At 45.6% G+C, this 26,304-nt stretch overlaps 1 protein-coding gene and 1 long non-coding RNA gene across 3 annotated transcripts in view; one reads left to right on the top strand and one right to left on the bottom strand.

The window, feature by feature from the left end:
- Window positions 1-4,544: 4,544 nt before the first annotated feature.
- Window positions 4,545-12,783, bottom strand: LOC102455367 (lingual antimicrobial peptide-like). 2 transcript variants are annotated; one of them, XM_006137011.3, is made up of 5 exons: window positions 12,633-12,783; window positions 10,229-10,316; window positions 6,037-6,160; window positions 5,010-5,058; window positions 4,545-4,743 (listed from the first exon to the last, which is right to left on the bottom strand). In XM_006137011.3, exons 2-5 carry the CDS (start codon window positions 10,284-10,286, stop codon window positions 4,732-4,734), a joined length of 243 nt encoding a protein of 80 aa, XP_006137073.1. In that variant the 5' UTR covers window positions 10,287-10,316; window positions 12,633-12,783; the 3' UTR covers window positions 4,545-4,731. The 2 variants fall into 2 exon arrangements, with proteins under 2 accessions (XP_006137073.1, XP_006137074.1); XM_006137012.4 differs by having other exon boundaries at window positions 10,229-10,366; window positions 12,633-12,724.
- Window positions 12,784-24,230: 11,447 nt separating this feature from the next.
- The window catches only part of LOC102455932 (uncharacterized), a 45,444-nt gene continuing 43,370 nt past the window's right edge, over window positions 24,231-26,304 (top strand). Inside the window, exon 1 of the long non-coding RNA XR_012902466.1 lies at window positions 24,231-24,322. This is a non-coding gene — a long non-coding RNA (uncharacterized LOC102455932). The remainder of the gene's footprint in view (window positions 24,323-26,304) is intronic.

Below are 26,304 nucleotides of genomic sequence, written 5' to 3' on the forward strand. Positions count from 1 at the left end.
TTTGGCAAACTTAATTTGTGACCCCACAACAGCCAAGAAGCAGAACACTATTCTAATATCTAGCAGGCCTAAGCAAAGCAGGGGCATACTGTATTTACATAAACATATCCCCGGATTTCTTTCCCATTTCAGCTGGCTGTAATGAAAGCATTGATTCAGGCCCTACTTACCCCAATTACATACATTAGGTTTCCTGAAATTCTTTGGATCTCATTCCATTGCCAAAATACAGTCTGGAAAATTATTTCAAGATTATGAGTTTTATTAACCACAATAGAACAATGTAATTTGATGCATTTTTGGTTGGGCACAAAAAATATTGATAGCAAGTCTTGGAGTATAACACAAAATAACTCTGACCTGTGTACACTAACCTGATTATTCTTTGCAATTCCTTTGATAGTTATAAAGATGGCTACACACATTATAAGATCTCATTAGAACTGGCCATCCATATGGGCCTTATAATATATAAACTATGGTAGGACCACATCTTGAATAATGTGGTCTCCTCACCTCAAAAAAGATATTTTAGCCTTGGAAAGGGTTCAGAAAAGGGCGACTAAAATGATTAGGGGTTTGGAACACGTCCCATATGAAGAGAGGTTAAAATGACTGGGACTTTTCAGTTTAGAAAAGAGGAGACTGAGGGGGGGATATGATAGAGGTCTATAAAATCATGAGTGGTGTGGAGAGGGAGAATAAAGAAAAGTTATTTATTAGTTCCCATAATAGAAGAACTAGAGGACACCAAATGAAGTTAATGGGTAGCAGGTTTAAAACTAAGAAAAGAAAGTTCTTCACACAGCGTGTAGTCAACCTGTGGAACTCCTTGCCAGAGGAGGCTGTGAAGGCTAGGACTAAAACAGAATTTAAAGAGAAGCTAGATAATTTCATGGAGGTTAGGTCCATAAATGGCTATTATCCAAGGGATAAAAATGATGTCCCTGGCCTCTGTTTGTCAGCGGCTGGAGAAGGATGGCAGGAGACAAATCGCTTGATCATTGTCTTCGGTCCACCTTCTCTGGGGCACCTGGTGCTGGCCACTGTCGGTAGACAGGCTACAGGGCTAGATGGACCTTTGGTCTGACCTAGTACGGCCATTCTTAAGTTCTTATAATAATTCAGTGAGATTCACTTTACAGACTTTCACTTTTTCCCAGCTTTGTAACATATAAATTGAGGGTGTTGCATTCTTTATTGTAAAAGAATGCCTTGTTATAACTTTGTTAATGATCAGTTGTATATACACAATACTGCCCAACATGCTTACAATATTCCTTATAATGAGATCATTTTAGCAATGAAACTTCCTCAGGTGGCAGGGATCTGTTGCTGAATATTCAAGATAGATTATAATTTTCTATTTAGTTTCTAAAATTGAACAATATGTTGCCATAACCAATAAGAGTTCATCTACTGTGTCTCTGTTATGAAATTCTAGGCAAGTAGCAAATAATACAGAAGGAACTGATAAAAGTTGAAGTTACTTCACAACTTACTAAGAATTTGTGGTTACCTCTGTGAGTGATCGTTGTAGTTACTCAATCTAACTCCTCTGTCAAGCTCAGACACGATACAATAGGACGTGTGCCTACATTCTGTCAAGGATTATGTTTTTATGCCTGTATGTGTACAACCCAGAGGCACTAAAACCACTGACATCTGCCTCTGGATTCCTGCAGCTCCTCTTGGTGAACCGCAGCCAATAGGAGCTGTATCAAAGCCGGGATCTCTCCCCTCTATTTTCCCAGGACAAATCCTCCATCCTTAAAAGCAATGAGGAGTGAGTCACTTGAAGTGAGTTTTACTCATGAAAGCTCATGACCTAATAAATCTGTTAGTTTCTAAGGTGCCACAGGAGCGCTCATTGTTTTTACAGTAACGGACTAACATAGCTACCTCTTCTGAGACTTTCCTCCAGCCTTAGCAATGCAGATAAAAGGGCGCACAGCACTCAGGGCCTGCAGGTGACACGCGGCTCTCAGAGTTAGTTTCATTCACACTGTTCAGCTTTTCTGCTGACAGGGGATTTCCCCTTCACCTCGGTAGGGAAACTCGGGCACCACAGTTGACGGAGATACTCTCAGGTCTGCCGAGTTGGTTCCAGCAGAGCTCAGTCTTCATGTAGGGCTGGCTCCCATCTCTCCCCTTGAAGATCTGTCAGTCCTCCCTCTGGACTAGGAGGGTAGCACCTCTCTCCACCCTCTCGAGCAACCCTCTGAAGAGTGGAGATGGAGTAGCTGAGCAGCCTGAAGATAGGATGAGGGTCAGGCCATTGGGACCTCTCCCAGAAGACTCCAAAGGCACAAGGGGTGAGCCGGGGTGGGGTGAGGATCTGGAGTCTGGGAAATGGCACTTAGAAGTACATGGCGGGGGCTGAAAATCAGCCATGCCATTGCTTGTACAAAGCGTGGCCATTCCGATTTTTGTTGCTCTATTATAAAAGCAGGGAAAACAGGACCTTGCCTTTCAGATAAAAGCCACAGCAGGAATCCCCCCGTCCCTGAAAGATGAATGCAGTCGTTCCCTGTTAGCTCCGAAACAGGGAGTTCTGCAACATTCTGCTACAGGATTTGAATGCGGATAGTCACATGGGAACTGTCTGCTTGCTGTGGTTACCAGGTAGATGCCAGACTTTTGAACAGTGCTCTCCTCCTCTTCTGTAACAATCCACTTCCACCCACAGCTGGTGTGTACAGGGGGCCTCTGACCCTGGAGCCTGTGCCAGACCCCCGTTGACCCTGAGGGCTGCATCACTAGGGGAAGGGATCCTGGGGAAAGGGGTGGAATGGGGGCAGAGGAGGGGCGGGATCTTAGGGGAAGGCGTGTCATTGGGGTGAGGGTGGAGTCAGAGCTGGGCAGAAAGAAGCAGGACTCTCCCCAGGCTAGGGGTGACACAGGGAAGAATCACATAGGGAGGGGGTAAAGTGATGAGTGCCCACTTTGTGTCCCTCTCCATCTGTTGCCAATAGCAGTGTGCGAGGATTGGACTGGGGAAAGCTGGCTGTGGCCTTGTCATGCCTTCTCTCCTCCCTGACTCTGCTAGTTGCCTCACATCCACTCCGTCCCCCATCCAGGCTGATCCCCTCTGTCTCTTGCTGAGTGTTTGCCCAGCACAACGGTGCCTGATCTCAGCTGTGGATGCCAGTTGTCCCTGGTACACTGTGATGGCGTGTTGGGGGTCCCCCCCCGATTCTGCAGCCCCGTAGCAGCAAGAACAGGCTCCGCCAGCCAGTAGATTAGAGAGGGTTTATTGCTTCTCCAGGATACAGCACAGCATAGACGTGATGTGGCTACAGGAGTCACGATCAGGATGCCTCAGACCCCTTGAGATGGGGTGCCTGGGCCCCTAGACTCCCAATCCCCTCCTTAGTCTGTCTCCTTCATGGTTCCAGCCCAAGACTGCCCTTTCCCCCAACACGCACTTCCTTTGTTCCGTCCCTTCCCTTAACCGGTAAGACCGGTTCGGTCACTGTCATGGGGGCCCTCCAGGTGCCCCCCGCTGGGCCATGCTTACAGACAGAGGCCAGCAGGGGTCATTCACAGCCCATAGCCCAAGCAACCAGCAAGGTACTGACATTACATCACACACACGACCAACACCTCCAGATGTGGAGGGTTTCCTATGGCTGCATGGGGCCTGGAGGCATTTCAGCTCCCTGGGCCAGCTCCCTCCATCGTCCAGCTCCCGTCCATTTGGAGTTGCACTGGCCATGAAAGGGGCCCGTTGTCTTGGCTTCTTGGGGGCTTTTGGCTGAAACTTCCGGCTGCTCCCACAGGTCCAGACTGATAGAGGTATAAGGCCAGAGGGGAGCTGATTAGTCAGAACTCTTGAGAGCATCTCACCCAGCAATTCCTGCATCAGGCCCCAAGCATCTGGCTGAGCTAGAGCAGAACTCTTAGAAAGAAATGCCCTGTCCTGATTTAAGAATTCATGTCCCTAGGTGAGCTCCCCGAAAGGTGAATTACCCCCACAGTTAAATCTGTGCATCCTATTCCTAGCCTGACTCTTACCTAGCGTCAGCTTCTAGCAGCTCTTCCTTGATCTAGATTCAAGAGCCCTGCTCTTTCAAATCTCCTACCCAATTTCAAAGGTCATTTAGTCCAACCCTCTGCTCAAACCAGGACCAGCCCCAGCTAAATCCCTCCAGCAAGGGCTTTATCAAGACAGGCCTTAAAATCTTCCAAGGATGGAGATTCCACCCTCTCAGATCCAACCTAGACATTGTCCTGTAGATACTGGGGGGTTTAGGATCTCTGAATGTCACAATCACTACAGCCTGCAGCTGGTACTGAAGAACTGCAAAAAACTTGAGGCCAACATGTTCCGAAAGTGAGCTCTCCTAGGATTACATGAATCATGGCGTATAAATACACTTGTGTTCTATTAACATAAGGTTGGGAATTTTTAGGGCATTTCATTGCATTTTATGTTTAATTTTAGAAACCTGAATAAGTTGGGTTTCTAAAGGACAAGAATAATAGAAACAACCCCCTTGCCTCTCATCAGTACACACACACACACACAGTTCAGCAGGATGTCCTCACGCCAGCTTGCTTTTATTAAAAGAGGAGTAACAAATCTTATACGGGAACTTCATGGACTTCCTCCCAACTTTCAAGGTTCTGTGCAGGCCAAATGAGCAGCCGCACTTCTGTGTTCCACCGCGGCAGGATCTGATGATTTTGGAAGCAAGTGGCTATCTCCCAGACTCCCTGGACAATCAATCAGAAAATCACCTGTACAAAGAAAAAAGAATCAGCTTTGAATGTTTTTGGTGTTTTCCCAAGGTTAATACCAAGTTTGATTGTGATTCAAATGGCGTGGAAGGAGTGATCCAAGTATAGGGAATCCCTCGCCCCTCTTGCAACATTGGGTTATAGCTGGGGTTCGCAGCCGGAGGCTGGGGCCACAAATAAGTTGAGGGATCCACCAAAATAAACAGGGCTTCAGCCTTAAGTGGTGGGCCTGGAGGAAAGAATGCCACCTCCCCTCCCTGACTCACCTCAGAGGACCACCCAATCTTTTTGTTACCATCGGGAATAATTTCCGACCTGCATCAAGAAAACAAGAATACTATTCAGTTTTTTAAATTTTGTACCTATATATTCCTGTCCTTTGTTGTATTATATGTGTGTGTTTAACTGTATAACTATTCATTTAATCCAGTCTTTTGCTTTCCTGCAGATGCAGAAAACCATTTGTGGTACAGGTAGATGGTGGAGTTTTAAGGACACGTCAGAGGAGGCCTCACGAAAAAGCGTGAGCATCAACTATGTCACAGAGTTTCTCAGTGGATCGTTACAGGCATCCAGTCACTGGCTGCCTATAAGCAGCACACTATAGAAAAGCACAACTCACATCCTTGAAGAGTTGTTCTATCAAACACACATCTTGTCTACAGTGGAAGCTAAAAGGAGACACACTTAGGTCATGGAAAGTTAACTTTGAATGAATTTTAGGGAAATTCTAATTCTGTCCAAAGCCTGACTCTCTTCTAGGGCCAGTTCCATGTTAGCAGACCTGATGAATGAGAGCAGGGTTCTCTGGGAATGCTCAGTGAATTAGCAGGATCATTCCAGCCTATGCCACTTGCTCTTATTCTGTAGCCAAAGTAGCTGCCAGCATGACATCCCTGATCCTCAATCTGGTATTTTAATAGTTGGGAAAGTGTCTCCTACTCCCTCTTGTTTCTCTAGGACTTGGCCCTGCTGCGACATTAATTTGACTGGCTGGCCAGCCTCTACAACGGTTAGCAACAAACAGAACAGGATGAGAAAGGGCTGCAAAGCTGCAAGGTGGACGAATTAACTTTACGGAAGAAACTTCCTGCTTAAAACCTTCACGTTCATTCTGAATGTTCACTCTGTGTTCACCGAGATTTCCATAATTGCCTCCCCTGCTTCGCAAAAGGGGGGAAATAGAGGGCTAGGAGCTAAGTTGCCTGAAGGAGAGGAGGATCCATCCCCTCTTCAATGAAAAGAGAGTAGTGAACATTCTGCCGGGTCTCCCTTGTGGAACCTGGAGCCTACCTTCGACAACAATGGCCAATGATGCATCTGTCAATATATATGGATTGGGTGGGACATCGCCAAAAGTGACAGCTACCCTGTTGGCGTCGACATTGCCTTCGGGTCACCACGCCCTGGGAGAATCCTGGCAACAAAATACATACATACATACATACATACATAAGCAAGCCTTAATCATCCTTCCGCAGAGTGGGATAAATTACAGTTGTGATGGCATGATGACAGACATTTTCCATTTACTGGGACCTGGCCAAGTCAGCCCAATTATCTTCCAGTGCAAAAGTTTATCACAGGTCTAGTACTGTTTATATACTAGTAGTTCTGCCCACATTCCGTAGCAGACTCTAAGAAAACAATGGCATGATTAATTAAAACATTGACACTGACTTTCCAGCTGCAGATTTTAGAACCTCTGCTCTGAGCATGCCTTTAAAGGACCGGAAGAAAGGGGCTGCCTGTATTGCTTACTTCCCCTTGTGAGTGGGGTGTGAACATAAGAAGAACATACTAGGTCAGACCAAAAGTCCATCTAGTTTAATATCTTGTCTTTTGACAGTGGCCAATGCCAGGTGTTCCGGGGGAATGAACAAAGCAGAGAATCATCAAGAGATCCCTCCCTGTCACCCATTCCCAGCTTCTGAGAAACAGATGCTAGGGACACCATTCCTGCCCCTCCTGCCTAATAGCCATTGATGTGCCAGGCAGGATCATCCATGCCATTTGGATAAGTAGGGTAGAACGTCCACAGTGCTAGGTTGGATGACTACAGATCTGAGAGAAATTAGCTTGAGAGAGTTCCTTCCAGGTTTGAACACCTGCCTGTCTCTGAGGGTACGTCTACACTACAGCGCTAGTTCGAACTAACTTAGTTCGAATTAGTTAATTCGAACTAAGCTAGTTCGAACTAACGCATCTAGAACTAAAAACTAGTTCGAACTAGCGTTTTGCTAGTTCGAACTAGTAAGTCCACATTGAGTGGACTCTGAACAGGGCTTAATGATGGCCGGAAGCAGTGCCGGCAGGGCATAAAAGGAGGACTTAGAGCATGGAGATACTGTCTCAGGCTAGCCGAGGGCTGCGCTTAAAGGGTCCCGACCCCCACCCCGGACACACAGTTCTAAGGGGTGCCCCGCTTGCAAAGAAGTTCTGGCTTGGAGTGCCCTGAGTGCCCACACTGGGCACATCACACCACTCGGCCATCAGCCCGGCTGCACTTGCCGCAGGCTGCCATCTGGGGAGAGGGAGTAATTGGGGGGCTGCAGGAGAGCTTCCACCCCCAGAAGCCCGCAGAGCCAGCCCAGTCCTCCCCATCGGGGGCTCGTACCCCATTCCTCCCTCACCTCCTTCCACTTGCCCTTCCCTAGCCCCCCTTCTTCTTGATGTACAAAATAAAGATAACGTTTCTTCCAACATTGACTCTGTCTTTATTGAAAAAAACTGGGGGAGACTGGGAAAAGGAGGTGGGAGAGGGGAAGAGAAAGGCTGGGAGAGGGGAGGGCAACTAACATGATCAGGGGTTGGGAACAGGTCCCAGATGAAGAGAGGCTACAGAGACTGGGACTGTTCAGCTTAGAAAAGAGGAGACGGAGGGGGGACAGGATAGAGGTCTCTAAAAGCAGGGGTTGGGTGGAGAGGGTGCATTCAGAAAAGTTCTTCCTGAGTTCCCATAAAGAAGGACTAGAGGACACCAAAGGAAAGGAATGGGTAGCAGGCTTGAAACTAGTAAGAGAAAGTTGTTGTTCTTGACAAAGCAAATAGTTAACCTGTGGAACTCCTTGCTGCAGGAGGCTGTGAAGGCTACAACTAGAACAGAGTTTAAAGGGAAGTGAGATCAAGTCATGGAGGTTGGGGCCATGGAGTCCTATTAGCCAGAGGGTAGGAGTGGTGTCCCTGCCCAAAGTTTGTGGAAGGCTGGAGAGGGATGGCACGAGACAAATGGCTTGGTCATTGTCTTCGGTCCATCCCCTCCAGGGTCCCTAGGGTTGGCCGCTGTTGGCAGACAGGCTACTGGGCTAGATGGACCTTTGGTCTGACCCAGCACGGCCATTGTAAGCTCAGGGCTCAGTGTCGGGGGTCTCAGTGGACCCCCTTGATTTTCATGCACACCTGGTCCTGGGTGGCCAGGCTGGCAGCTCTCCTGCCCTAGACGGCCACTTTCCTGTGCCTAGTGCGGAGATCGTGGACGAGGTCCACGATGTCCGCACTAGCCCAGGAAGGTGCCCGCCTCTTGCGGTCCAGGGCAAGCTCCCGGGAGCCGCCAGCCTGGTCTCGGCAAGAGGGGGTGGGCTGGGGGGCATCGGGTGGGTGGCTCTGTGCCGTGCCAGGTGCAGGGTCTGCTAGCTGGGTGCTGGCAGGCTTGCACCTGGCACGGGCACCGTAGCCAGCCCGTGCCCCTTTAAGGGGTCCGGGGCCGGGAGGGGGGCATAGAGTTTCCCTGGTGTTGGCCAGAGTGGCCACCAGGGAAACCTGGGGAGGGCTAGCCTCCCACTAGTTCGAACTAAAGGGCTACACAGCCCTTAGTTCGAACTAGCTAGTTCGAACTAGGCGTTAGTCCTCGTAAAATGAGGTTTACCTAGTTCGAACTAAGCGCTCCGCTAGTTCGATTCAAATTCGAACTAGCGGAGCGCTAGTGTAGCGCATAGGAAAGTTAGTTCGAACTAACGTCCGTTAGTTCGAACTAACTTTCTAGTGTAGACATACCCAGAGGGTGTGTCTAGACTACAAGGTTTTGTCGACAAACATGGACTTTTGTCGACAAAACTATATCTGCATCTACACTACCACCGAGTTTTGTTGACGGTGGTAAACTTCATTCTATGAGGAATAACGCCTTTTATTGACAGAGTTCTGTCGACAGAAGGCATTATTGCACCTACACTGTCCTTTGCGTCTACACTCTCATGTCAACAAAGCAGCTTGCTTTGTCGACAGAACTGGATGTTGTCTAGATGCTCTTTGTCGACAGAAGCTTTGTCAACAAAAGCCTCTGTCGACAAAAGCCTGTAGTCTAGACGCACCCTGAGATTCTGCTCAGATTTTCTCACTAGGGGTGTGTCTAGACTACAGAGTTTTGTCGACAAAAGTGGACTTTTGTCGACAAAACTATACCTGCGTCTACACTACCGCTGAGTTCTGTTGACATAATGTCGACAGAACTCAGCAGTTTTGTCGACGCTGGTAAACCTCATTTTACAAGGCATAATACCTTCTGTCGACAGAGTTCTGTTGACAGAAGGTGTTATTGCATGTAGGGTTGTGTCTAGACTACAGGGTTCTGTCGACAAAGCAGCTTGCTTTGTCGACAGAACTGAATGTGTCTAGACGCTCTTTGTCGACAGAAGTTTTGTCGACAGATACTGTCGACAAAACTTCTGTCGACAAAACCCTGTAGTCTAGACATACCCTAGGTGCTCTCTGGAACTGCTTCTTCATGACCAATTGCCCTGGTTTGGTAATAGCTGATTTGCCTGCTCTTTTGAAAAAGCCGTTTTCTAAAAAGTTTAGAACATTCATTGTGTTTTCACAAAATTATCTACAACCAACAGATGGAAACGGAACCCCTGCATCGTTCATTTGTCATGTCTGCAAACACTGTCCCTCCCCCCCCCCCAATGATATCATATTTCATAATAAAGCTAGCCAAGCTGTTTGTGGAAGGTTTTGAGGCACAGAGGGGTGAAGACACGGATCTGGACAGCTGCCATTTTGGAGATCTGGGTTCTGTGCCCTGCACCATAACCTCTGAGTGGGACATGAGACCTGAGAAGTTAGGTGCTGAAAAGTACAGAATTATTAACGAAAGTCATCAACAGAAGATACATTTCTATTCATGGTCTCCTCATCCTGAGCCTTGTGCCAAATATACCCAAAGGTATATTGAAAGGTGCTGGCCAGATTTTGTTTGTCCTTACCCCAGCCAGATTCTGTGATTGCCCATTAAAAGAAAAGTGAATACAGATAGAATAGGCTGTGGCTTAAGCAGCAAGCCTCAGCAAGATCTGAGGACAACATTGCTGGAACATGGATTTTTTTTAACTGGTCATAATTCTGTCCAAAATATTTTTTTTCTTGCGAGTGGGCTTCTAGACCTCCTAAGGTTAGAAATGTTTTTCTAGTTGAAAGTGTTAGACTGCCTTAGTACAAGCTCCCAAATATCCCTTTATATCATTGCTTGTTTTCACTGACATCTTACCTGGGGCATCCATGAGCACCAAAAACACAACAGCAACGAGAAGATAAAGGATCTTCATAGCTGGAGGTTGGCTGGGAACTCAGTATCACTGGAGAGAAGAAACACCAAGCCAGGGAGGAGACAGAGGACACTGGGTTACTGGGGATTGAGAGATGGTGAATTGTACAAATCTTGCTCTAATCAAAATAACATTTTAATATATGTTCTGATAATTACCCTCTCAGCACCAGAGATGCCCTAGGAGGATTTCAGAAAAATACAGTTATGAGAGGCAAGATAGCTTTTAAAAACAGAGCTTTTGTAAATCATTTTAGTTCCCCAATTACTGTATTACATTTCTCATTGAAATCTTTTTATCTGAAGCCAAAGTACAGAGTGGAAAATTATTGCACATGTATGTGCTTTATTATCCCAAATAGAACTGAAAACAACGAAGAAATTACAGAAAGCAAAATAAAGCTGGTTGGGTGCTCATGTGTCTAAATTAATCATGTGACGTTACACATAATAAATCACATTCATACATTTAAGGCTTTATCACAGCCTTATTATTGAGGAAACCTTTATCCTGATTCTGTTCTATACTAAGGAGGTGACTTTGCTACCAACATTGAAGTAGGGATGCTTAAATGCAGGTTCTTATTCATTTCTAGCCAACTGTTTGTCAACTGAATTACAGGAATTCCTGTGTCACTACAACCAAAGAACTCCACCATTAGAATTCAGAAAGTCAAACAAATTATTTAAGTAGTAAGGCTGACAATTCAATTAGTTATCACACTGTAAACCACAGGCATACAATGGAGTAATTTGTTTAAACCAGCTACTATCAATTCAATTCAAATTTGGCCCAGATGCTCCTCCATCATGATGGGGAAAGGTAGCCAGGCCAAATTTGAGTGAGTGGTGTTGTGACACTTTATAATTATTGAATTACTAGAAGGTTCGGTACACCTTCCTAAAAAATGTGACATGTCCTCTCCCAGTCGGAGAATCTCTCATTGCAACCATGCTAATGTCTATGGAATTGTACCTGTATCCTTCAGTCTTGGGGCCACTTTCATCCAATGTTCAAAGTTAACTAAATATTCAAATAGTGCAAAAATGTTTCCCTCACCACCCAAATCAAAGCTTCTCCCTCTTTCTGTCAAAGTTGGGAATTATCCCACATTGACATATTTGATATGCATTAACACAGCACGTCTACAAGTTTAAAGTAAGGCATTGCAGAAGAAGAGGATTAGATTATCAGCTGTATGCTATTTTCCATCATTCATAAGAACATAAGAACGGCCATACTGGGTCAGACCAAAGGTCCATCCAGCCCAGTATCCTGTCTGCCGCCAGTGGCCAGCACCAGGTGCCCCAGAGGGAGTGAACAGACCAGGGGATCATCAAGTGGTCCCTCTCTTGTAATCCATTTCCAGCCTCTGACAGACAAAGGTTAGGGACACCATTCCTACCCATCCTGGCAAATAGCCATTTCATGGACCTAACATCCATGAATTTTTCTAACTCTCTTTTGAACCCTGTTAAAGTCCTGATCATCACAACAACATCATCAACATAAAGTCTTGGTCTTCACTCACAGAGATGGAGGAGGGAACTGGCCCCGCCCCTCACTGTCTTAAGGAGCCCAGATTTGACCTTGGTTGGAAACACTGAAGCAGCATCAAATGAGGTGCCTGCCTAATGCAGACGCACCCCACTCTTCCTGCGTCTCTCCTTCTTTCCTTCCCCTTTCTCTCCTCCACCTTCCTCACTGCCTCCCTTCGTTCCCTGCCCTGAGGACCTGCTCTCTTTTGCTGAACCCCTCTTCTGTCTCCTCTGTCCTTTCTCTCGCTCAGTCCTTCTTTCAAACTTCATCTGAAATTCCTTATTTGTTGTTTTCTTGCCTGTTTTCTCTTCCCTCTTTCTCCCCAGCTTTTCTCTCCTCTTCTACCTTCTCTTTCATCCCCCTCCTCTCCCTTTCTCCTCCTTCACTCCCGAAATCCTCTCCTGTTCTAGCTCCCACAGCTGTCAAGTTAGTTCATCTACGGCTGAAGCGGGGGGCACACTGTTCATTTGGATAACTAGGATTTCCTGATAAAAGAAACGTTGATAACTTCAAATATCCTGTCTATGGTTTTAACTCAGGCAGCTTTAAAAGAACCAACTTTTTCATTCTGGTAAACATCACACATGTAGTTTTTTACTTCTAAGTGACGTGAGGCGTGTTCTCCAGCTCAGCCTCTCCGAACCCTAGGTGGACACCTGGAGACTCCATTGAAGGAGGTCACTTGCTCAGTGGAGTTAAAACAGCTGTGCTCTTCTTCTGTTTCTGGATCTCACAGCTATCTCCCTAAACGGGACTTTAAATAAAGAATTAAAGGGTGATTATGAGAGAAGTGACTATAATAGTTACCACACAGAAGCTGCTTCCAGTAGCTAGGTGATGACAGTCCTGTCTCTTCCAAGTATTTAAGCATCAATGTTGACCAGAACTGCCAGTTTTATACAGTTGGTGAAGGTTTGGTTTCTTCTTGGCAAAACTGCTGTGGACCAATCAGAAGGTGACTCCTGCTTCTGGGGAAGATGTGAACTGTCCAACCACAGCGTGGACGTTGGAATTCTTGCAGCTCTGTCTGTGGAAAACTCCATGGTCTTTCTGCAAAGCATCTTGTGCCATCCCAGATTATGTAAGGCACGTTGGGCCACTGTGCCTTGTGCAAAATGTCTTGGCACATCTAAGCTCTGACCAGCTACTTCTGCAGGCCACTTCCTGGAGGGGGGGGCTGCCCTGCAGGGTAGTGCTTGGCCAACTTGACATGACCCCTCGTCAAACCCTCAGTTGTAACATTAACAGTCCAGTACAGACACAAATGGTGCCTGCTGGTGCTAAGCCCCTCTCAGGTTCCTCTCATTCACATTAGTCAGGCAGGAGAGGAGAAATGATTGGGCTGACACTCTGCCTAGGAAAATGCAGGACAAAATTCAAAGGGTTCTCTGATGAATGTGACAATACAGGGCTGCTTGTACCTCTGTCCCCTTGCTGATCTCTGAATTTGCCAGTCAGGCATTACACCTTGGGCACCATCCTGTCCTAAAATGGAATGTCCTAAGTCTCCCACTCTCAGGATATGTCCACCCTGCAATCTGAGGTGTGCTTGCAGTTCATAGATACGTCCCAGAACCAGCTGAGGTACCCAGAGCAATGATGCCACCGAAGCACAGACTTGTAACGTAAGTAGGTATCCTGGGCCCTGGATAGACTTTTGCAAGTCCATTCTGCTGTCCAAGCTGCCAGGGCCTCACTGCTATTGTTATTTCAGCTATCTAGCTAAAGCTAGCTCAGGTACCTCTAAACAGGCTGCAGACGCTCCTCGGCCAACAGTGCAGACATACTCTGTGACCTGGGATGATGTACAACCCCCTGGCTACACCAACAACTTACTACCATGCAAGTCTGGCTCACTAGTGCCTCTTGCTTTTGGGAGCTTTGGCAAGAGCTACACCTTCTGGCTGCATCTAGACTGGCATGATTTTGTGGAAAAACTTTTAATGGAAAAGTTTTTCCGTTAAATGTATTTCCGCAAAAGCGCGTCTTGATTGGCAAGTGCCTTTGCGCAAAATCTTGCCAGTCTAGATGCACCCTCTGAGAACAGGAGCCTTTATTTATCAAGTGTTAAGAATGAATTAGAGAAAATGGTCTTAAGACAATAAAGAGCCAACACTCATGTTTAAACTCAGCTAACAATGTTTCAGTGTATGTAAAGTTAGACAGGTGTCTTTCCTGAATGCCTCCTTTCCTGTGGCCTGCCAGCCAGGGTAGCATGGGGGGTAGCTAATACAAAAGGCCATCAAATCAATGGAGTTCCCTGGAATAGGGAGTGAATTAGTGTGACCTATTGAAAATTTGGGTTTCTTTAGTCTGGAGAAGAGAAGACTGAGCTGGAGTAGGTGAACAATTTTCAAATACATAAAAGGATGTCACAAGGAGGGAAGATGGTAAATTGTCCTTAGTAACCAACCTCTGAAGAGCAAACAAGGAGCAATGAGCTTAACAAGAGAGGTTTAGGTGGGATATTAGGAAAAGCTTCCTAGCTGCCTAGTATCAGAGGGGTAGCCGTGTTAGTCTGAATCTGCAAAAGCGGCGAGGAGTCCTGTGGCACCTTATGGACTAACTGAAGTGTAGGAGCATAAGCTTTCATGGGCAAAGACCCACTTCATCAGATGCATCCAGTGCTTAACCACCTAGCTGCCTAGGGGATTAACCACTGGAATGAATTGCCTAGGAGAGACTGTGGAATCTCCATCATTGGAGATTTTAAAGAGCAAGTTGGACAAACACCACTCAGGTCATTAAGAGTAACAAATTTACAAACAGCAACAGAGAGCTGAGGGAAAAAACTGTGTTTCTGAGTTTAATGTTGAATTGGTACAGATATTGTAGTCAAGGGAAATCAAGTGCTTCTGGAACAAGAAAAAAAACCTCTCAGTAACACTTTGGACAATACTTAGTTGTGCAGGAGACTAGATTTAATTCTATTTGAGATAATAGATTCATAGAAGACGGTGCGTCTGTGGTTCACAAAGGAGTTAGATTGTGTAAGCAACACTCACTGACTAAAGTAACCACAAATTCATCTTGTGGTGTGTGGCAAACAACTTTTTTCAGCTTTTTTGTACATGCTTTGTACTTAGAAAATCATAATAGAGATACTACAGATTAAAAACTTATGAGATATGACAGTATAACTTTAGAAACTACATAATCATAGAATACTAGGACTAGAGGGGACCTTGAGAGGTCATCGAGTCCAGTCCCCTGCCCTCATGGCAGGACCAAATACTGTCTAGACCATCCCTGATAGACATTTATCTAATCTACTCTTAAATATCTCCAGAGATGGAGATTCCACAACCTCCCTGGGCAATTTATTACAGTATTTAACCACCCTAACAATTAGGAACTTTTTCCTAATGTCCAACCTAAACCTCCCTGGCTGCAGTTTAAGCCCATTGCTTCTTGTCCTATCCTCAGAGGGCAAGGAGAACAATTTTTCTCTCTCCTCCTTGTGACAACTTTTTAGATACCTGAAAACCACTATCATGTCCCCTCTCAATCTTCTCTTTTCCAAACTAAACAAGCCCAATTCTTTCAGCCTTCCTTCATAGGTCATGTTCTCTAGACCTTTAATCATTCCTGTTGCTCTTCTCTAAAATCTAAGTTAAACATTCTGATACATGACTCTGCAAGTTGAGGAAGTTTTATTGCTGAGGTCATCTCACTAAAACAAATATAGCAAGCATTTTAGATCATGCTATGCGTTTTTTTAATTTTTGGAAAGATCCTATAGGAAGAGGCCTGTAGAAGGCCATGTCACAAGTGGTTTTGTAAAAACCACTGTGACCTAACATGTCTTACACTATAGCGATGGCCAATTATATCTTGCATGAAGATCTTGGAATTTTACAGAGGGAAAGGCTGCCTGAATTAACATGTTGCTCTCTAAAGCTCACTTCTGCATGGAAGAGTCAGAGAGTATCTGGCATTACGTCGGCCACTGAAAGCATCCTCTGTGTGGTAACAACTCAACTCTCATCGCTAATAAGCACAATAATAAATGTTTTTACATGATATTTCACATTCCCACTCCGGAGAGGATCTAGTTAACTTAAAGTGACAAAGCCTGCCAGAATTATTAGCAGAACATCAAACCTGTGAAAGAGCCATTCATGTGGTAACGAAGCCATTTAAACAGGCAGTTGCCAACCCCGGTACATACTGTCAGTTTCTGATTTTACTGTGTTAGTCTTAGGACGTTAATTTAAAATTTGCTTTAAAATTATTTCATTCATGCATTGCTGAAGATGACTCACCTCTCTAAAATATCATCCCTCCCCCAGCTGCATCAAGCATAGGACATCAGTTTAATAGTATTGCACAGGGCCACATAAATCCAAAGGACAGCCTGGGAAAGATTCTCATCCTACCAACTGTTTCTCAAGGGCCTGTTCCAGATGCAACATTAATTTGCTCAGCTGAGTGGCCTGTATAATTTATGGAAAATACTGTCGGAAAGAAGGAAAGGGCTACAGATTTGCAATGTGGCCAAGTGAACTTTACAGGGGAACCTTCATACTTAAAACATTCATATTCTTTCTGAAGAACATTGACATTGTCATCACCAAGAGTTTTATAATTATCTTGCCTGGTTTGCCCCAAGGGGGAAATACAGAGGAAAGAGCTGAGCTGCTTTCAGGACAGAAGGTTTTGTCCACTTTTCAATGACAGTGAATACACATTTTTGCTCACACTCAGGGTCTCATTTGTAGAAGTTGACAGCAATGGCCAAAAATGCTCTTGTCAATGTATATAGCACCGTAGGGACATTGCCAAAAGCGACAATCACCCCCATGGCTTGTACACTCCCTTCGGATCACCAAAGCACGAGTGGATCCTGAGAAAGAAAAAGATCCTTAGTCATCCTTCTGCAGAGCAGGGTCAATTGCAGTTGTGATTGCAGAATGACAAGCATACGCCATTCACTGAGATCTGGCCAAATTATTTATTACACCTTTACTATAGGTTGAACCTCTCTAGTCTGTCACCCTCAGGATCTAATGCTGAACCAGAGAATTTGCAAGGTGGCCAATATTGTCTAGCAACATTACCAACACTTCTGCTGCTTTCTGGGCTGTTAGAGGACATTTGGGGTAAATTAGAGCTAAATAACAGCACAGAACACTGAGAGCCAAAACTGGTAGCAATAAACAAACTTTTGGGACCATGGAAAACTTGGCCACACCCATGCTAAGTGGACATCTGGCTAACTCAAATCATGCCAGACCACGCATGTTGCCGGACCAGAGAGTGCCAAATTAGAGAGGTTCAACCTGTACTGTGTAATTGGTTTTAGTTCTACCTATATTCATGGCAGCCTCAGGGACTAGAGTGATTTAATGAGAGGCACTGACTCCCCAGCTGTAGATTTTAGAACCGTAGCTGGGAGCACAGGTATCCTTCATTGTCCCATGCCTTTAAGCAAGTGAAGGCAAAATATGGCCTGCCCAACCTTCATAAGAAAAAAATAATGGAGATTGTCTATCTCCTTGAACTGGATAGGACCAGTCCTCTGCCTTCTGAAAGGTCATTGAGTCCAGTCCTCTGCCTTCTCAGCAGGACCAAGTACCATCCCTAATGAATTTTTGCCCCAGATGGCCTCTGCAAGGATTGAACTCACAACTCTGCATTTAGCAGGCCAATGCTCAAACCACTGAGCTATTCCCCCCCCATAGCTAGCCTACCAGGATACTCTAGGCCACGTATGTTCCACGGCCTAGCAGGACCAGGCTTCCTGGCTGTTGTGGCCCCACATGCCACTCAGAAGGGCTGGCTGCTGGAGCCATGTATGTGTCTGTGCCACGTACTCCTTGGCGGGGAGGGGAATCTTCCCCACAAGCACAGCCCAATGCATGGTTATACCTCAAGGGACTCTTCCTTCGAAAAGACAGCCTCAATGTGCACAGCCAAAGATTTCCGAATATTTAGCTTAGAACATCAGTCGTGCTTTCACAACGTTGTCTGCAACCCAGAGACGGAAACTGGTACCCTTCACTATTCCTTGTCAGGTCTGCAAATGCTGTCCCGCCCCCAGGTGACATCATTTTTCGAAAAGAAGGAAAACATCTTGTTGGGGCAGGTTTGTGACACAGCGGAGCTGAGACAGATGAGATGGGTGTCTGCTATTTTGCAGACCTGGGTTCTGTTCCCGCCGGTATAATCTCTCGGTGGAATGTGAAGCTCGATTTATAATAAGTCAGGCTGTGAAAGACATTGAATTATTAACACAGGTCAGCAGCCAAAGCCATAATTTCAGTCATGATCTAGTGGCTCCTAGCCTTGTACACCAGCTCCCAAAACCAGGGGGATATTGAAAGGGGATGACCAGACTTAATTGGTCCAGCTGTTCATTACTGTGATTTTCCATTATAAGAAGAGTAAGAACTATGCAGATAGCATGTAGGAAGATTAATCACTGAGATCTGAGGAAAACACTGAGGTGACATGGATTTTGCTTTGACTGGCTTTAATCCAGTCAAATCTCAATGGTTTTTATGGGGGCAAGCTAGTAAGAAAAAAGTAAGAAAAATATTTAAAAACAGAAAGCTTTAAAGAACCTTAGAACAGGTTCCCCGATAGCCCTCTATATCATCGATCGTTTTCATTGACATCTTACCTGGTGCATCCATCAGCAGCAAGATGACAACAGCAAAAGCAAATAGAGAATCTTCATGACTGAAGGCTGAACAGGAATTAAGTGTCACTGGCAAGAAGAGACACTGCTAGAAGTCAGAGGGCACAAGGCTTTGGGATATGCAGAACTGTAAAAATAATGCTTTAATCACAAATGATGTTTTTAGCATTTGTGCTGCCTCTTATCCACACAGCAGCATGGATGTCCTCAGAAAAATTCAGAAAAATGAACTTCTGCAAGAGAAGTTCTCTTAAAAAACAGAGGTTTTCCCTGCAATCTTTTTTTCCTAAGCCAAAGTGGAGAGTGGAAGGTTATTGCACATTTATATATGTTATTGCCCAAAATCGAATTAAAAGCCGTTAAGGAACTACAGAAAGCCAGGGAAAGGTAATTGGATTCTCCTTTGCTGAAATTTCCAAGAAGGATTTCAAGATGAAATGTTACAATTTACCAAAAAAAAAAGAGTAAATCGTGTTATTTCATTTAAGGTTTTATCACAATCAGTCTTATACTTATTATTTAGGAAAAATATATTCTGGCTCCATGCTACATTGGCCAGATGACTTAGAAGGGAACCCCTTTCATTTCCCTCCCTTCTGCCCTCCTCTCTCTCCTTTGGGGGCATCTGTCTTTGGCCCCTGTCAGAAGACAGGATAGGATCTTTGATCTGACTCAGTATGACCGTTCTTATGTTCTTATGTTAATGAACTAGGAATGTTTAAATGCAGATTCTTGTTCATTTCTGATCAGCCTGTTCACCAATGGCATTAGGCATGTGTCTGTGCCTTTTCAAAGAACTCTAATGTCAGAATTTAGAACCTCAGACAAGTTACGTAAGGACTAAGACTGACAATTCGTTAGTTCTCACACCTTAAACCCCAGGTGCACAATGTGGCCGCTGATGGAAACTCTCTCCTGCTGGTCTAGAATCTCGCATTGCCGCCATTCCAATTTCACTGGACTTTTACCAGTAACCTTCAGTCTTAGCCCACGTTTGTTAAACGTTCAATGGTCACTAAATATTCATGCAGTGAAAACAAGGTTTTGCTTAGAAACCAATTCAAAGCTGCTCTTCTTTTGGTCAGTGTCAGAGTGGAGAATTCTCATACAGTTACATACTTTAACAAAGCACTCACAGCAAGTAAACAACTGCAGAAAGAAGAATAAAGATGGTTGGGTGATCGTGTTTATGATGTTTCCAGGGACTCACAGTACTGGGGGAGGGAGGAACCCAAGACTAACAGTGCTTGTAAGTGCATAAGAAGCACCAAAGAGGCCCCTGTTTCATGGAGTTATACTCCCTCTTCCTACATCTCTCCTTCTCCTTCCTTCACCTTCCTCTTTGCCTCTTTTCCCTCCTCTCCCTCCTTCCTACTCTTTCCCCTTTAACGCTGTTTTTCCCTGTCCGATTTCTCCCTGAATCCTGCTTCTTTCAGCCTTCACATTAACCTCTTCTTGTGTTTCTTTCTTGCCTATTATCTGTCTATTTCTCTCTCCCTCCTTACTTGTCTCTCTGCCCCGACTTCTCCCTTATTCTCATCCCCTTTTCCCATCATCCCTAACTCTACAAATCCTCTCCAATTCTAGTTCCCACACCTTTAAGGTTAGTTCATCAATGGGTGATTAATACAGGATTGCAGGGAAACACACCGTACATAAGGATTTCCAAATGTATTTGGACAACTAAAGTTTATCTTGTTGTAGATGGTTTTAACTCAGGTTCCTTTAAAATAACTAGCTTTGCACTGGTATAAACGTGTGCAGTTTTGCTACTTCTCCACCTCAGCTGCACAGAACTCCAAGGCTACGTCTAGACTGGCATGATTTTCTGGAAATACTTTTAACGGAAAAGTTTTCCGTTAAAAGTATTTTCAGAAAAGAGCATCTAGATTGGCACGGACGCTTTTCCGCAAAAGCACTTTTTGTGGAAAAGCGTCCGTGGCCAATCTAGATGCGCTTTTACGCAAAACAAATCTCTGCTGTCTACACTGGCCCTTTTGCGCAAAAGTTTTGCACAAAAGGGACTTTTGCCCGAACGGGAGCAGCATAGTATTTCCGCAAAAAGCACTGATTTCTTACAGTAGGAAGTCAGTGCTTTTGCGGAAATTCAAGTGGCCAGTGTAGACAGCTGGCAAGTTTTTCTGGAAAAGCAGTTGATTTTCCGGAAAAACTGGCCAGTCTAGATACAGCCCAGGTGATTTCTTGAGATAACTAAAAAGATCATTTAGATAGCTTAGTCACTGGTGGAGTTATGGCAGCTGTGGTCTTCTCTTTCTGATTCTCACAGCCATCTCCTTAAAGAGGACTTTAAAGGAAGAGTTTACAGGATGATTATAAGAGAAGTGATTATAGTAGTTACCAGACAGGGGCACGTCCAGTAGCCAGTCCTGCTCACCGTTTCATTCTTTCAGACATTTTAGCACTTTGACCAAACCAGCCTGTTTTATACAGATTCTGCAGGCTTGGTTTCTTTTTGGCACAGCTACAGTGGTGAGCCTTGCTCCTGGGGCAGATGTGAACTGCCACAGTCCCAACCACGGTTTGAACGTTGGGATTCTTGCAACTCTAGCTGCGGAAAATTCTATGGTCATTGTGAAAAACATCTTGTGCACCCCAGATTGTGTAAGGCCCACTCGGCCACCGTGGTTTGTGCAAAACATCTTGGGACATCTAACGAGCAACTGCTGGTTTAGCCTGATCAGTGATGTACTTCTGCAGGCCACTTCCCGGGGGCTGCTCTGCAGGGTGGTGCTTGGCCAACTTGACATGACTGCAGTCTCGACAATAATATTTGCAAGTCCAAACACAAATCGTTGATGTGCTAAGCGTGGTTAAGCCAATGGTGCCTGCTGGTGCTAAACCCCTCTCAGGTTTCCTCTCGTTCCCATGATTCAGGAAGGTGAGAAGGAGAAATGGTTGAGCTTCCATTGGCTGGAAAATGTAGGAAACATTTGAAGGGTCTGTGATGGATGTGAAGATACAACACTGCTTGACTCCCTGCTTGCTGGCCTCTGAGGGTACGTCTAAACTACATGGCTCTGTTGACGTCGATGGAAATGTTCGGCAAAGGGAAATGAAGCCGCAATTTAAATAATCGCGGCTTCATTTAAATTTAAATGGCTGCCCCGCTCTGCCAATCAGCTGTTTGTTGGCAGATCAGGGCAGTCTGGATGCTCCCCTGCTGACATGAAAACCCTTTATAGACCTCCCCAGTAAACCTCATCCTACGAGGCATAACGGGGAGGTCGATAAAGGGCTTTCAGGTTGGCGCGGGAGCGTCCAGACTAGCGCGCTGAGCCGACAAACAGCTGATCAGCTGTTTGCTCAGCGCGGCAGCCATTTAAATTTAAATGAAGCTGCGATTGTTTAAATCGCGGCTTCATTTTCCTTTGCCAATCAGCCTAATCTACATGGCTCCATTGATGGAGCCATGTAGTTTAGACACACCCTATGTGTATCACTCAGGCATTCAGTCTTGAGCACTAACCTATTCTGAGGTGCAATTCCACAAGTCTCCCACTCTCAGGATATGTCTGCCCTGCCATCAGAGGTGTGTCTGCAGCACATGTACAAACACCCAAACTAGCCTGGATCTAGCTAGCTGAGGTACCTAGAGCAGCTGGACCATTGACAGGAGGGGCAAATGGGGCAATTGCCCTGCATGGGTGGTGGGTGAAGGTAGGGCTGGGGGAGGCAAGTCCCCAGCCCTGCCCTTTCTGCCCAGGCTCCCCACACACACACAAAAGCCAAACCACACACACACACAGCACCATGGTGAGGTAGGGCGGCACCCAGCAAAGCATCCCTGGTCTGGAGCACAGGGGAGGGTGGGTTCTTGGGAGCAGCAACACTCTGCCCTCCCCCCCAGTATGAGTACAGTAGGAGTTCTGGGGGAAGAATGTGGGCAGGGCTAGGCTGGTGGTTTGGCCCACCTAGCATCTCTGCCGCTCATGTGCCCCAGGGCCTGGCAATTCAACAGGCTGGAGCACCGGGCCTTTGAAATCATTGCCAGAGCACTGTGCATTGTGCTCCAATCACCTCTGAGGGCTGTGTGTGGTTGCACCATGGTCTAAGTGGCATGGAAGGTTGGCTGACCCCGATCCCACCCCTTCTGCCTGAGGTCCCACCCCTTCTGGGAGCATGAACCCAGCGTCTCCTGCACCTTGCCCAGGGGCCTGTCAGCTCTCCTGTGTAGCAGCAACGCCATAGAAGCACAGGCTAGCAACTCAAGTATGGATCCAGGGGCCAGAATGACCCATGCAGCCACCTAAGCTTCCAGAACTTCACTGCTATTGTTACTACAGCCATGTGTTGATGCTCCAGATGGTCCCTTCCAGTTGCTAACTGGAATCCCAGAATCTACCCTTAACTGGCACCTGGCTGTAGCACTGGTGACCACACCTCATCGTAGGATGGGCTAGAGAATAGGAGTGTCACATAGATGGACAAACACTTCCAGCTAAAATAATTACCCTTTGCACAAGCAATAAGAAATGCCTCCTCTTCCTCTTCCACTACCAAACAAACCCCACTCTGGTCTCCTTTCACAACGTATTGGATGCTGGAATGAAACCTGACCAAAGTCTAAGGAAAATATACCCACTCTCTTAATGCTCTACTGCCCTGCATATTTTTAACCTAAGTTATTGGTTAGCATATGTTTGTCTTTCTGGTTCCACAGCATAAGCCTGGCCATTTATGTCAGAATGAGCTTTCTCTGATCATCCATTGATGAACAGAAGAAACAAATCTCCTGAGCAGACCTTATTTGCATAGACACACCTCCTTTACCATGGTATTGATTAAAATTCACTTCCATACTGGAGGCAGGAGTGATGGAATCCCTTCTGCCCATAGAATCTATGAATCTATAAAATGTCATTGCTATTGTGTTACTGAAGAGTAGTAGAATTGGAGTTAGTAAACCCTAATGGAAGGGTCACCAAAACTGTGAACTCAGTCTCTACACCTTGGGTAGATAGACAACATCAAGGGCAGAAAGTCATGGGGGGAAGCAGGTGTGGGTTTTTTGGGAAGGTGTTTATGGTTCCTAGATAGTCTTTGATTTCCCCACCCCCAGTATTTAATATTCTCAATAAAAATCTTTGATACTTCATAACAAAAAGGAGCCGTGAGTTTGTGGTTAAACTGATCTAAGGACTCAGCTATTACATAGGTGAGAAACTTTTTCCAAAATACAGGGAGGTTTTCTGGCATCATCTCCATGACATTGCTACATGGGATTACATTCATGGCACATAAATGAAGATGGGAGGTAAAACACTCTTCCTGGAAGGTTACAATGTACCCCGCTTCATTTCTTGAAATTCAGAACAATGATGCACAAGAACCCGAAACAGAGAAAGCCAAATCAAGCTGGTCGCTAAAATAAATGTCAACTCATCCCACCTCATTCTAGGCTGGCTGGCTGCAGATTGAGTTCTGAATACATAGATTGCACCTTTCTCCCCATGACTCCTACCCTAGAAGATGCAGCAAAATACCTCCATTCAGACATCATTTGATAGCTAGTAATTTTAACCCAGTTCTCCATACATAACTGTGATGGATGGGAGGGGTGCCACCCTTTTCCAAACATCCCAGCAATCAGTAACTAAAGGGTTAAATCCAGAACAGTGGGCATCCAGGAAGTGTTGGCAGTGAACCAGGAGAGCCAATGGGAAGAGAGTGAAAGATTTTTTTAAATAAAACAAATTTTGCCTGTTTCAGTCTCCTTGGTCTGTGAGTACAGAGAGCAGCTGGGAAATAAATGGATGGAGCAGGAATGTGGCATGAATTTCCCAGCAATATCAATGACTCAGGAAAGAAAACCTAAACGTGGACCAGCAGAGATGTAAGTAGAAAAAGGAATGCTTAGACAGACATGATCAGCTTATTTTCTTGGTTTGTGGGACTTTTCTATGCTGCTATAAAAAAAATCCCTGTCCATTGTAATTGAAACTAAATCCCAGGGAAGCAATGCTCTTTGCTTTAATCTGGTTTTAGTTGCTCTGTAACATCTAGCAACCAGGTCTGCTTTGCCAAATGCATCTTCTTTGTTTTGTTAATAAAATCACTTTTTAAGATTATACTCTGATTTCCTTATCCTAGAAGCAGGAGGTTCTGTGTCCATGTCCCTGAACTGAATGTCTGCTATTAAAAGATTAGTTTGTTATCAAGCTCTCTCCTAAGGGAAGGTTAAAGAGCTTTTGGTTACCCCACAGGAAGACGTTCCCAAGTGTGACTTGCTGGCTTCAGGGTGGTTTTGCATTTGAGCAGTGGCAGCATACCATCCAAGCAGGGCTGACTTATCCATTAGGCACAGTGCCTAGGGCCCACGATACGTTTAGGGATTCATGGAAATGTTTTAATTTCTTTTAAAATCAGAAGAAAAAAATGAACTTTTAGGGTCGAAGAAAACGTTTTAATTTTTTTCTCACATCAGAAAAAAATGAAACTTTTAGGGCCCACGAAAATCTATTGAATTTTGCCTAAAACAGAAAAAAAAAATGTTGACGTATTTAAAGTTATATAAAATATAATTGTTACTATTGATATTATTATGGTGGGAGGGGCCCACGAAAGTCATAATGTGCCCAAGGTCCAAGAGACTGTGACCTTGGAGAGTTTTTAAGCAGTGGCAGGGTATTTGCAAAATCTTGTGTGGGCCAGCACTGTCTTCACTTGAAGTCCCAGGGTGGGAACAGCAGCTGGATTTCTGGTCTCATTACTGTAATGAAGAATTAGAGGAAAACACTTTGGGGCATCTGTGCTGGACTCTCCATGCTCTATACCAGCCCCTGCTCAGCACAGCCGAGCTAGACCCTCTTCATGCTGCCTGTGACTTTATCATCAGCACCCCCATCACACAGCCCTCCCCTTTCACTTCCACCCAGTATCTGCCCAGCTCTAACGGAACCGTTCTCCACAGCATGGCTTCATCCCTGCTGCCCTTCAGCAATGGTGTGAACAGTTGGGGTATGCACTAATTCGAACGAACTTAATTCGAATTAGTCAATTCGAACTAACCTAATGCGAATTAGTGCATCTAGACCTAAAAACTAATTCGAATTAGCACTTTGATAATTCGAACTAGCATGTCCACATTGAGTGGACCCTGAACCGAGGTTAAGGATGGCCGGAAGCAGTGCCGGTAGGGCATCAGGTTAGGACTTAGAGTGTGGAGCTGCTGCCTCAGGCTAGCCGAGGGCTGTGCTTAAAGGGACCCGACCCCCACTCCAGACAGACAGTTCTCAGAGTTCCCCGCTTGCTTGTCTACCTTGATGAGGGACAACAAAGCAGTACTGTCTCGGAGTGCCCTGAGTGCCTACACTCGGCCATCAGCCCGGCTGCACTTGCCGCAGGCTGCCATCCGGGGAGGCCAATTTGGGGGCTGTCAGGATCCAGGAGGCCCTGCAGGAGAGCTTCCACCCCAAGGAGCCCGTAGAACCACCCCAGTCCTCCCCATTGGGGGCTCGTGCCCCATTCCTCCCTCACCTCCTTCCACTTAACCCTTCTTAGCCCCCTTTCCTGATGTAAAAAATAAAGGACACGTGTTCAAAAATAGAAACTCTCTTTATTCAACAAAACTGGGGGGGGGGGATTAACCTCTGGGGAGACTGGGAAAAGGAGGTGGGAGAGGGTAAGAGAGAGGCTGGGAGAGGGGAGGGGGAAACCTGGGAGGAGGGAGCTGGAAGGGGGAAGCCAGGGGAAGAAGGGGGAGGGGAAGTATAAAACTATGGTACGCCATATCTTCAGTAGTGTGTACAGATGTGGTCTCCTCACCTCAAAAAAGATATTTTGGCCTTGGAAAGAGTTCAGAAAAGGGCAACTACA

This window comes from Pelodiscus sinensis, chromosome 3 (genome assembly GCF_049634645.1).
Source record: "Pelodiscus sinensis isolate JC-2024 chromosome 3, ASM4963464v1, whole genome shotgun sequence".
In the NCBI taxonomy this organism is placed as follows: Eukaryota; Metazoa; Chordata; order Testudines; family Trionychidae; genus Pelodiscus; species Pelodiscus sinensis.

Excerpts from the sequence above, each read along its gene's own strand:
- LOC102455367 (XM_006137011.3), bottom strand. The coding sequence starts at position 10,286 with ATGAAGATCCTTTATCTTCTCGTTGCTGTTGTGTTTTTGGTGCTCATG. Across the intron at positions 6,161-10,228 it reads GGTGCTCATGGATGCCCCAG|GATTCTCCCAGGGCGTGGTG; the intron begins GTAAGATGTCAG and ends TTTTGTTGCCAG. Across the intron at positions 5,059-6,036 it reads ATTGGCCATTGTTGTCGAAG|GTCGGAAATTATTCCCGATG; the intron begins GTAGGCTCCAGG and ends TTCTTGATGCAG.